Genomic DNA, 11,994 nt, shown 5'->3' with positions numbered 1-11,994 from the left:
GGTTGGCCCAGGATCGAGCATTGTTTCGTTCTGCTGTGCATGGGGTCGCTATGAGTCGGTTCCGACTCGATGGCACCTGACAACAACAACAAAGAATTATCTTGACTTTGGATACTATTTATTAACCAGTATTTACTGAGGGCCTAAATTATGTAAAGGAGTCCTGGTGCGGCGCTGCAGAATAATGCACTGGACTGCAGTGTTTTTTTGTTGTTTTGGTAGTTTTTTTTTTTTTTATTTATTGGTTAGCTTTTATTGAGCACATATCGGGTAAGATGCTGAATATGTTTATACATTATGCATCCATTCCCTAAAATGATATGAGTTAAATGGTATATATTAATTTTACAATGAATGAAACAGAAGCTCAGAAAATAAAAATGCCTTTCCCAAGATGATAGGTATAAATACTGAAGCAAATGTTTAAACCCTGGTATCTGTGATGTAAGCACCATACTCTTACTATTGTTTTTGGTGTTAGCTGCCATCATGTTGACGCTGATTCACAGCGACTTTATGTACTGCAGAGCGAAATGCTGCCCAGTGATCCATCACATTCAACTTCATTGTTATGGCTACTACGTGGACCGCAGTTTGAACTGCAAAGTCAGCGGTTCAAACCCACCAGCCACTCCTCGAAAACCCTGGACAGGGTCGCTAGAAGTTGGAACCAACTTGGTGGTACTTAACAACGTTGTGTAAAACACAGTGCTGAATCAAAAACCTTGGAACGGAAACACCAAGATCAAGTAAGTAACTACCGGTGAACAGCACACAGGTTCTAACCTTTAATGGCACCCTAATTACGCCACTGCGGAGTCCTGGTGTTGTTGTTAAGTGCCGTTTAGTTGTTTCCGACCCATAGCAACAAGGGTTTCCGAGGCTTAAATTTTTACGGGAGCAGAAAGCCTCATCTTTTTCCCGCGGAACAGCTGGTAGTTTCGAACTGCCGACCTTGAGGTTCGCAGCCCGATTCGTAACCACTACGCTAAGCACTAGACTACTAAACCCACCACAAACTCTATACAGGGTCGCTGAATCAGAACTGACTTGTTGGCACTTAACAAATTAGGCACTGAGTCCCCATTTAGAGCAGGTAAAGCAAGTCTTATAACATCTACAAAGTTTCAGCAGCATCTTGAAAAGGCCTAAGGCTCGGACGGCAGTGATTTCTATTTGAGTATTTAAGGGGTTTTTCCAAATGGTGCTACCATGGCAAGATCCGGGAAAGAAACACTATTTAGTATTGGGGTTTTCAATTTCCATGAGAGGTCAAGTTTGAATCAGAAACGTTCTTTCACAGCTTCCCTCCATTATAAATAAAATGGTACAAAAACTGATTCCAGATCTCCCCAGCGAAACGCCCCCGGCCGGCAGGGTGGCTCCGCACGCCGGGGAGCAGAGTCGCTGGGTTCAAACCGAGTCAGCGCTGCTGGAGGAGCCCACGCGCTGCGCCCCGCCCGGACCAGCACTCCTCGGTACCTGATGTTCTCTTTTGGCGGAGGGCTCCTCTTTCACCTCCGTCACAAATACACACGGCATTTTCCGCTGTACTGAACCCAGGCGCCTCATGGTTACCCCGATAGACACAGCGAGTAAAGACAGCGCTTCCCAGCCGGGAGAAACACCAATACAGTCATCCACAGCGTGCCTAACACTCACGAACCGCGTCTAATGTGGCGTCAACTTCCCGCGTCGCCTAACCTAAACCGAGAGGCGGGAACGCATGCCCGGAAGGGGCCGTTCGGACGCAAGCCCTTCTGGGAGTTGTAGTGCTGGGGATCGAGGCGACCCCCGAGAGCAAACCCGCGTGCGTCCCTGGGTTCTGATAACCAAGGAAAAATAGAGATCCGTTTCTGGGGTGTGTGTACATAGCCATGCTTTGTAACCGACGATATTTTTGAAAATTAAAGTATGTCAAGTTATAATTGATAAATTATTTCAGATGACGATTTAACATCATTTTAAGGAAATTTACTTTTCTGTTCTCTTTAATGAATTCCTGGGGAAACACAAGAAGTTTAGAAATAACCCCAGCAGAAAGCAGAGTGAGTGAGTCCCCGGAAGACTGTGAGAAAACGCTGTATCTAAAACATGTGACCAAAACCAAATTTTAAAAAGTTAACATTTGGACTACTCTCCATACTACTATAAAAATTACATCAGTTCTTGCTCTTTCCTGGTATCAGTTCTAAAGCTCTTTCCAAAGTAGGCATAAGTTTAGCTGTAATCGAATCCAAAGCCACAGGAATACCAACAACCAGATCTCAATCTGAACCTTTTATTAAACCCATTTATTTAAAATGTGAGCAACAGAATACGTGGCAGGAGTCGTTTTAGTCAATAAACTACAGCGTTAAATAATAGTTTTATTTGGCTTTGACTGCTCAAAAGAATGTTGGAGAGTTAAGTGATAAAACGAATAAATATTGAATAATAAGGGTAGCGTTTTTAACTCGTTGCAGCTTGTAGCTCTCATCCTAAAGTAAGGAAGATTTTATTTTATTAAACATGGGGGTGGTCTCGTTTCGGTAATTTTCGTATTTGCAAGTATCCAGCTGTATATCATCTTACTGATTTCGTTAGCCCTTGCGAAAATTCACAAATTAAATCACACCTTGTTAAGTGCTGTCGAGTCCTTTCGACTCATAGCACCCTGTATAGGATTTCCAAGGAATTGCTGGCGAGTTTGAACCTACTTTGCAGTTCAAATCGACCTTGCTGGTAGAGTGTTTATGCTACCGCACCACACCAGGAATCCAAATCTTGTTGTTGTTAAGGGCAGTGGAGTCGGTTCCGACCCATAGCGACCCTGTATAGGGTTTTCCAAAGAGCAGCTGACCTTGTGGTTCAAAGTGACATTGTGGTCCAGTACTTTGTCCTACAGTGCCACACCAAAACTCCCTGAAGGTAGATGAAAAGAAGAGGGTTTCCAAAGAATAATTCCTTAAAAATTTACTGTTCTTCATTCAGTGTGGAAGGAGGGAGGAAGGGATTTGCCATTTCATAGTATTTGCTTTCTTATCGACTGTCTTTAACTTTCCCATAGGAAAACAATACAAACCAACAAAGGCAAAATAATAAAAGTTTTTTAAAAAATCTGATGCCGGCTGTGAGATACTGGGACCAGAAACTTCTAACCATTTTATAGTCAACTACCAGTGACTTCTTTGGAAGAGGAATCCTGAAAAAATGGTTTGATTGGGCCTCATTCAAGGAGCCAACATTTAAGTAACTCCTACAAGTATCAATTATTATTTCCCAAACTGTCACAGAATCTTCTAGGTCCAGCATTCTATCATTTCTGAGAAAGGTTTATCTTCCAAAACTTTCCACTTGCTCTTTAAATAGTAGCAGCAAAGCAACAAACTTGCTCAAGTGTCATCAACACCAGAAGCAAGGCCTGTGACAGAAACAGAGGGGTCCAAGTAAGAAGAGATCCACAGGACTAATTCACACTTATAAACTGTACCCCTACTCTAACTACTACTGCCTGATTCGCTTAAACCTGAAGAGCCAACTGGAAGGAGCTACCGGCTTCTGGTATGTAAAGTGCCACTGTTAAGTTACAAACTGGAAGAAAGATGTTCTTTAAATTACCAGTGTTCTGGCATGCCCTTAAAAGTCTACTTTGGAAAACACAATGAGCTTACAAAATTTGCCAATCTATCCCAGCTATGGAGGCAAATTTCCCATCACTCTTCATTAAAGGAAGTAAAAATTCTTATGGACGGGAACATAGCTTTTCCTGAAATACTAGATTGAATTTTACAACAGAAAAGGAGAGAAGAGAGAAGAAATAAGGAAAAGAAGGTGGGGGAAAGGAAAGAAAGAAGGAAACAAAAGAAATGAAAAAAAGAAGAAATTAGAACTCCAGGTATTCTAAGGACTACCAGAATATTCAGATCTATTTATGCCTCTGTGCAATGCTAACACTAGTCTCCACTTAGGGTTAGTCTTCTTTTGCTGTTTCTAGTGGAACATAGTTGTTTACATGTAACATGAGGTAAAAATGTTTATTCAGCCTTTCCCCTATGTATACAAGGGATTCTTACAACTGCTTTAATCATGATGTTACACGTAATTATACAGCAATATTGTTTGATAGCAGTGTTTTTTTAAAACACTCCAATGCAGCTGTCAGTTCACAGGTGATCAGGTAACTTATTCAAAATTTAAGACCATTTGAAAATATTCCATAGGGTGGTTTCCCCAGTGGCCTATATACTTCATAGTTCCTTTGTTGTTCAAAGAACATACCATAAAAACAAAAGTCGTGTTTTGTTTTTGTTCAGTATATTCTATATATCATTTCTAATATTTTCAAGAATTTAACCAGTTCTCCATTTTCTATTCTTTATTTAATTCCAATATCACCCAGTTCTTCTATTTTTCTTACTTAGAGTTACAGCCCAACTCCTTTCTAAAATATAGCTCCTTTTGTAGATTTTTTATATTTACCTTTTAATCAAATGTCTGTCAACTCTGTGGCATTTTTAACGTCAGCTTCTATGAATGAAATTTTTCAGGACCAGACAGTGTTTCAACCTGTTGTGCATAGGGTTGTTATAAGTTGGAATGTACTCGATGGCACCTAACAACAACACATTTATTTTAGTAGAGATAATTAGTAAAGTGACAAAGACTTCCATAAATGCTGATTGAAGTGTCTCATTCTGGAGATCACAGGGCTTCACTTTGTTTTCAACAAATTCTCAGAATTTGCAGACAACCTGGAAACTTTATGACAAAAGGAAGAAGCTTTCTTCTTTTTTGATGAGTGAAAAATGATACTTAAGTAGTCAAATTTATTTTCAGGTACAAGTCAGTTCCGACTCAATGGCATTTAACATCAATTAGTATATGATTTTCCCAAAAATCTGTGGTTAGCAGTGAGTACATGTTTAAATTATTTATTATTTTATAATCTGGGTTACATATATTCATTTTATGTTTGATAGTTTTGTTTTCAAGCTATATATATAGAAATGAGTTTAGAAAATAGCTATTTACTTATGAATATTTGTTAACCAGTTTATATTCCATATTCATTCAGAAGATTGGAATACAAAATATGCTGTTTTATTTTTATGGGCCCTTTATGGTTAATATACTAGAATTGAGAGTAAGGAAAATACCGTACACTAAGCTAAAACTAGCCTACAGTTGCATGTGAGGTCATTTATGATGAGCAAACAATAGATTAGGTAACAATGTGGAAAATTCTGGAAGTCTGAGTTTGTGTGCTGACTAGCAACCACTTTCAACATTTCTGCAAAGCTAGAGAAGGTATCTTCTAATTTACATTTCTTTAAGAATTATCTAATGCATACTATACTGTCAGCAGGAGGTCAGTTTTAAAGGATTATTAGTGATAGCCTGAAAGACTGTGGAAAAGAAACCTTTTCCCCCCTTACACACTGATAGTTCTTACATTTGCATTCCTGCAACTATTGTATATATTTACATATATAAACACTGGATTAGCATCAAGAGAGTTTGAAAATGGCAGAAGTTGGGAATGACTGCTATTTCTTTGTTAATTCCACATGCATGAAGGTAAATATTGTACAGTTTACAGTACTTCACATGCTTAAGCTACTTAGTAGAATGAAGAGTGAATAGCAGTAATTGCATTGCTGAATGAAAATGAACTAATTTCCTACAAAATATTTTATATACTTATAATTTGAAATAAAAGCTTATCATGTATTTTTTGATATATTAAATTTCTCTAAGGGAAATCTGGGATAATGTAAACTTGTGATTTATTTAAAACTGCCTTTCTTTATGCCAGTTAGATGCCTATGCCTTTTTTTTTAAGTGTGGCATTTTTGTCTCTATTATGGCTCTTTGAGACAAAAGATCAAAAGATCCCTAATATTGAAACAATACATCCTACTTTATTTGGTTAATGTGATTTCAACCATATAAATTCTAATTGCTGAATTCCTATCACAGTCAAATTTAGTTTAATGAATCAAATTGATTCCCTATTTGAAATTCATTAGTGTAAATACTGACTTTTTCCTGTCAAAAATCTAAGAAATGCATATATTTAAATATCAAAGGTGGGGGGGGAGTAAATAGCATAAACCGGCCAAGTTATGAATATTAATTAAAGTTTATAAAGTTAAATAGGAATAAAAGTATTAATATAATCTAAGGAATTAGGTTTGGTGAAACCAAATAAATATAGTGACTCTATCTATGACTGCAGCGTTCTGTTTAATGTTAGAAAGAGCCCCCCAAAAAAGACTATATGTCTGATTTAAAGTGTTTCATCTTTTCTAAGAAACCTGTAGGAAGCCAACCTCTTTGACCATAGAAATTAGATCCACTTTTGTTATCTGCTACTTTAAGACTAAACTCTGATTATTGTTCTTGTTAAGTGCTATCAAGTCAGGCCCAACTCATAGAGACCCTGTATAGGGGTTCCGAGGAGTAGCAGGTGGGTTTGAACTGCTGACCTCATGGTTAGCAGTCTAAATCCTGATGGGGTTAAATAATAATGGAAGTTATGTTCTACGTGGACAGAGAGTTTAGTCTATTCACACTGCTGTATCTCCCTCTGGTCCTTATCACAATCACTAACATGAGCAGGTTCTCAATAAATAGCTGAATGAATGAATGTTGTTGTTAAGAGATGTCACATTAGCTCCAACTCATAGTTACTCTGAATATGAAAGATTTCTGAGTAGTGGTTGATGTGTTTAGCAGTCCAGTGCTTATCTTACAGCACCTCATAAGAATAGTAATAAGAACCGCAATTTCTTAACTCGCAGTTAATTCAATGATCCTGTAAAGCAAATATTTTATTCCTTCTTTACAGATGGGGAAAATGACACAAAAAGGTTGAATAATGTGTTATTTTGTAACTGTGGGCAAGTAGTGGAGCCAGAGATTTTGAATACTGGTTTATCTGACTTCAGAAACCCTGCCAACTCTTTTTTTCTTTGAAATCCCCAGATCCACTTAAAGAGGGAAAGGAGTGAAGACAGGAGTGAAAGCAGGGTTAAAGATAAGGAATGAGGGTGGAGCATATGTCAAAAGACAGAAGAATGTTTTTTATTATATGTTTTCCCAAAAGATGACTTGCAATTTTTCCAGCTGTGGTTTTATGGGCATCTCTCCTCTCATGGCTCTAGCCTTAGTGAGTCATATAAGGTCTTAAATGTATTATTTTATCAGTGATTTCTGGCAGATTGTATTCTTTAATCATTAGATTATTTTGTCAGTCTTTCACTAAGATGAATTTGCTATCATTTAGATGTATACTTTTACATAGGTAAAATGTATTTGTCTGACCCTAATTGGATCTGTCTATATTTTCTTTAACTAATTAGTAGCTTTAGCATTAATATACTGTTGGTTTTCTGCACTGATTACTTTTGTTCATTTAGGGTTCCCAGTGCCGATTTCGACACTGTGAAGAGGCCCTTGGCAGTGACACTGTGTGCTCATTATGGAGAGAGAGAAAATGTTTAGATCCACTTTGCAGATTTAGACACATGGAAATGCAGGTAGAATTACTCAAATGTGTTAACATTTTGTTAAATGTGTTGCCATCCAATAATACTGAACTATAGGATAGTGGTTATGAATTGGGCTGCTCAGTGCAAGCTCAGCAGTTCAGAACTACCAGCTGTTCCACGGGAGAAAGATAGGCTTTCTGCTCCCGTAAAGATTTACAGCCTCGGACACCCTGTACAAGGTCCCTATGAGCCAGAACCAACTCCATGGCACATAAAAACAACATATTTCCACAATACAATAAAGAAATAATTATTCCACTACTAATGGCAAAACTTTAATTTCTTATATTTAACATTTTGCTGAACTTAAATTCTTAGAAGAGTGGAGGCACACATTCTAGGAGCGTCCATTGGATCTTTAAAAGAAAGGACACACATAAAAAGCAACCAAACATAAAAATCTGCAAAATACCCATGATCTTAAATCTATAGTTAAACTTGCTATAGCACACCGCATTTATTGTCAATCTAATTATTACAATTCTCCCATCCTATCTGTCTAGCAAAACTGCAGCATTTCTTGTTTCTGGGAAACTCAACCACTTGGTTGTGTGAAGATCAGTTGTATCTTTTATCACAGCAAACCTCGAAATATCAATGGACTATTTTTGCCACCAAGTAGCAGTAAGTATATCATTTGAATATTTAAGTCTGGTCTTGGAGTAGCAGCATATAATGAAATTAAATAAAATATGATAAGGTGAATAATGCAGTTTTATACCCAATGAATTATTCTGGGTGACTACAAAAAATCTTGAGATGAGGCTTAGAATGGGGTTATTAAGAAGCCAACAAGATGCTGAAGTAAACAAAGAAGTTAAATTTTCTCTGAAATTTTAAATTTTGCATTTAAAATGTATTTAATTCATTAGAAAACTGAAAAGGCTACTAATTTCACCAGATAGAAGAAGACTGTGTCCCAGAAAACCATGCAACTACAGTCCAGCTTAGAGGTTAGGGCCTATGCCCCTATGAACGAGCAGAAACATATCTGGTAGGTGGAAGGGAGCAAAGGCATGCTCCACACCACACACCTCTGCTTTTGGCAGAACAGCAATATTGTGCTTCTCTCCTAAGACATCAATTGTGGAAAAGTAAATTTCATCAATGCAAAGCTAAAATAACATTGCCTTAGAGCATTCACCTCTATGCTTGTGCAGATCAGTGGCTATGACTCAATTCAACTCAAAGTGGTGGTGCAATGCTTAAGCTATCAGTTGTTAAACAAAAGGCAGTCTCTCAAACCCACCAGTTACTTCCTGAGAGAAAGAAAAGACACTCTATTTCTGAAAAGATTTGTAACCTGGGAAACCCTATGAGACAGTTCTACTCTACGGAAATTTTATGATGTGAACCTTAGGCTAATCTCTGGGAAAGGGATGTCTAAGACACCAAACCCTAAAGGAGGAAATGCAAGGACCGCACTCAAGAAAGGTTGGAGGTGTCAGGTTTCCATGATTTTGTAGCTACTCCACTCTCTTTCTATGGCCATCATATTTCACTGTTTTCTTCTCCAGGCATTCTACCTCCATCATTTGTTGTTGTTAGGTGCCATCGAGTCAGTACCAACTCACAGCACAACAGAATGAAACACTGCCCGGCCCTGGGCCAACCTCACTATTGTTGCTACTCTTGAGTCCATTGATGCTGCCACTTTGCCAATTCATCTCGCAGGGGGTCTTCCTCTTTTTCTCTGACCTTCCACCATACCAAACATGATATCCTTTTCCAGCAATTGGTCCTTCCTGATAATATGTCTGAAGTATGAAAGACAAAGTTTGACCATCCTGGCCTCCAAGGAGCACTCTTGTTGCACTTTTTCCAACACAGATCTGTTGGTTCTTTTGGCAACCCATGGCACTTAAGAGGAGATTAATGGGATTCATAGGCTGAGATTAAGAATCACCTTGCCTCTACAGAAAAGGTGTCTTTGTATCACAGTGATTATTGTTGTTAAGTACCATCGATTTGGTTCAGATTTATACTGACTCTAAATAAGGTTTCCTAGGAGCAGCTGGTGGGTTTGAACTACAAACCTTGTGGTTGGCCAACTAGTGCTTAACCTACAGTGCCACACCAGGATTCATTCTTTTATAATATTTGTTGTTGTTGTTAGGTGCCATTGAATTGATAATGACCCATAGTGACCAATCCTGGGCCAACCTCAATACTGCTGCCACACTTGAGTCCATTGATATTGTCACTTGGCCAATCTATCTTGCTGGGGGTCTTCCTCTTTCTCTTTGACTCTCCACCTTACCAAACATCCTTCTCAAATGACTGGTCCCTCCTGACAACATGTCTAAAGTATGAAAGACAAAGTTTGGCCACTTGGCCTCTAAGGAGCACTCTGGCTGCACTTCTTCCAAAATGGATCTATTGGTTGTTTGGGCAGCCCATGGAACTTTTAATATTGTCCTCCAACACCAAAACTCAAAAGCATCAATTTTTCTATGGTCTTATTCACTGTCCAGCTTTCACATGCATATGAGGTTATTGAAAATACCATGGCTTGGGTCAAGTGCACCTTAGTCCTCAAGCTGCTATCCTTGCACTTCAACACTTTAAAAAGATCTTGTGCAGCAGATTTGCCCAATGCAATATGTCATTTGATTTCTTGACTGCTGCTTCCGTGAGTGTTGATAGCTGATCCAAGAAGAATGAAGTCCTTGACAACTTCAATCTTTTCTCCGTTTAAAAGAATGTTGTTTATTGGTCCAATGGTGAGGATTTTTGTTTTCTTTACATTGAGATGTAATCCATACTGAAGGTTATGCTCTTTGATCTTCATCAGTAAATGTTTTAGGTCCTCTTCACTTTCAGCAAGCAAGGTTGTACCATCTGTATATTGCAGGTTGTTAATTAGTCTTCCTCCAATCCTAATGCTACATTTTTCTTCATAGAAACTAGCTTCTTGAATTATTTGCTCAATATACAGGTTAAATAAGTATGGTGAAAGAATACAACCTTGTTGCACACCTTTTTCAATTTTAAACCATTCAGTTTTCCCATGTTCTGTTCGAATAACTGCTTCTTGGTCCATGTACAGATTCCTCAGGAGCACAATTAAGTGTTCCAGAATACTCATACTTCTCAATGTTGTCCATAGCTTGTCATGATCTACACAATCAAAAGCCTTTGTTTATCAATATTCTCTGCTTTCAGCCAAGATCCATTGGACGTCAGCAATGATATCCCTCATTCCATGGCCTCTTCTGAATCCTGCTTGAACCTCTGGAAGTTCTCTGTCAATGTATAATTGTAGCCATTTCTGTATTACCTTTAGCAAAACATTACTCGCATGGTATATCAAAGATTGTCTGATGATTTCCACATTCCATTGGGTCACCTCTCTTTCGAATGGGCACAAATCTCTTCCAATCAGTCAGCCAGAAGAAGAAGGAGTGATGAACTACTTCTGAATATTTAGTCGCTGAAAACCTTATGAATAGCAGAGACACACCGTCAGATATAGTGCTAGAAAATTAGCACCTCAGTTTGGAAGGCACTCAAAAAATAGCGACCGGGGAAGAGCTGTCTCCTCAAAATAGAGTTGACCGTGATGATGCGAATGGAGGAAAGCCCAGGGGTGAAAAGCCCATGGGACCTTCATTTGCACAACTCAAAATGAACAGAAATAGCTGTAAATATCCATTGAAAATCAGAATATGGAATGTATGGATTATAAATCTGGGAAAATTGGAAGTTGTCAGAAATGAAATGGAATGCATGAACATCGGTATCTTAGGCGTTACTGAGCTGAAATGGACTGGTATGGGCCATTTTGAATCTGACAACCACATTGTTTACTATGCAGAGAGTGACAAATTGAAGAGGAATGGTGTTGCATTCATCTTCAAAAAGAACATATCCAGATCAGTCATGAGGTACAACGCTGTCTGTGATAGGATAATATCCATGCACCTACAGGGAAATCCAGTTAATATCATTATTATTCAAATTTACGCACTGACCACTAAAGCCAGTGAGGATGAAACAGAAGATTTCAACCAACTTCTTCAATCTGAAATTGATCAAACATGCAATCAAGATGTATTGATCATTACTGGCGATTGAACAAAGAGGAAGGATCACTAGTTGGAAAATATGCCCTTGGTGATAAACTTGATGCTGGAGAACACATGATAGAATTTGGCAAAACCAATGATTTGTTCATTTCAAATACCTTCTTTTAGACAGCATGAGAGACAACTACACACATGGACCGCACCAGATGGAATACATAGAAATCAAACTGACTACATCTGCATAAAGAGACTATGGAAAAGCTCCCTATCATCAGTGAAAACAAGGCCAGGGGCAGATGTGGAACAGACCATCAATTACTGCTATGCAAATTCAAACTGAAGCTGAAGAACATGAAAACAAGTCCACAAAAACCTTGAATATATCCCACCTGAATATAGAGATCATCTGATGAACAGATTTGATACATTAA

At 38.3% G+C, this 11,994-nt stretch overlaps 2 protein-coding genes across 2 annotated transcripts in view; one reads left to right on the top strand and one right to left on the bottom strand.

The window, feature by feature from the left end:
• LOC102811670 (chromosome unknown open reading frame, human C12orf29) overlaps window positions 1–1,572 on the bottom strand; it is a 15,821-nt gene extending 14,249 nt beyond the window's left edge. The window contains exon 1 of the mRNA XM_006870703.1: window positions 1,483–1,572. Within this exon, the coding sequence (XP_006870765.1) occupies window positions 1,483–1,572 (90 nt within the window). The remainder of the gene's footprint in view (window positions 1–1,482) is intronic.
• Window positions 1,573–5,229: 3,657 nt separating this feature from the next.
• The window catches only part of LOC102811277 (chromosome unknown open reading frame, human C12orf50), a 67,913-nt gene continuing 61,148 nt past the window's right edge, over window positions 5,230–11,994 (top strand). Inside the window, exons 1-3 of the mRNA XM_006870702.1 lie at window positions 5,230–5,289; window positions 7,404–7,523; window positions 8,039–8,159. Coding sequence (XP_006870764.1) covers window positions 7,512–7,523; window positions 8,039–8,159 — 133 coding nt within the window. The 5' untranslated portion in view covers window positions 5,230–5,289; window positions 7,404–7,511. The remainder of the gene's footprint in view (window positions 5,290–7,403; window positions 7,524–8,038; window positions 8,160–11,994) is intronic.

The sequence above is a fragment of the Chrysochloris asiatica genome, unplaced genomic scaffold (assembly GCF_000296735.1).
Source record: "Chrysochloris asiatica unplaced genomic scaffold, ChrAsi1.0 scaffold00149, whole genome shotgun sequence".
Taxonomy (NCBI): Eukaryota; Metazoa; Chordata; class Mammalia; order Afrosoricida; family Chrysochloridae; genus Chrysochloris; species Chrysochloris asiatica.
Note: the sequence above shows the minus strand (reverse complement) of the source record. Positions and strands in the feature narration are given on the sequence as shown.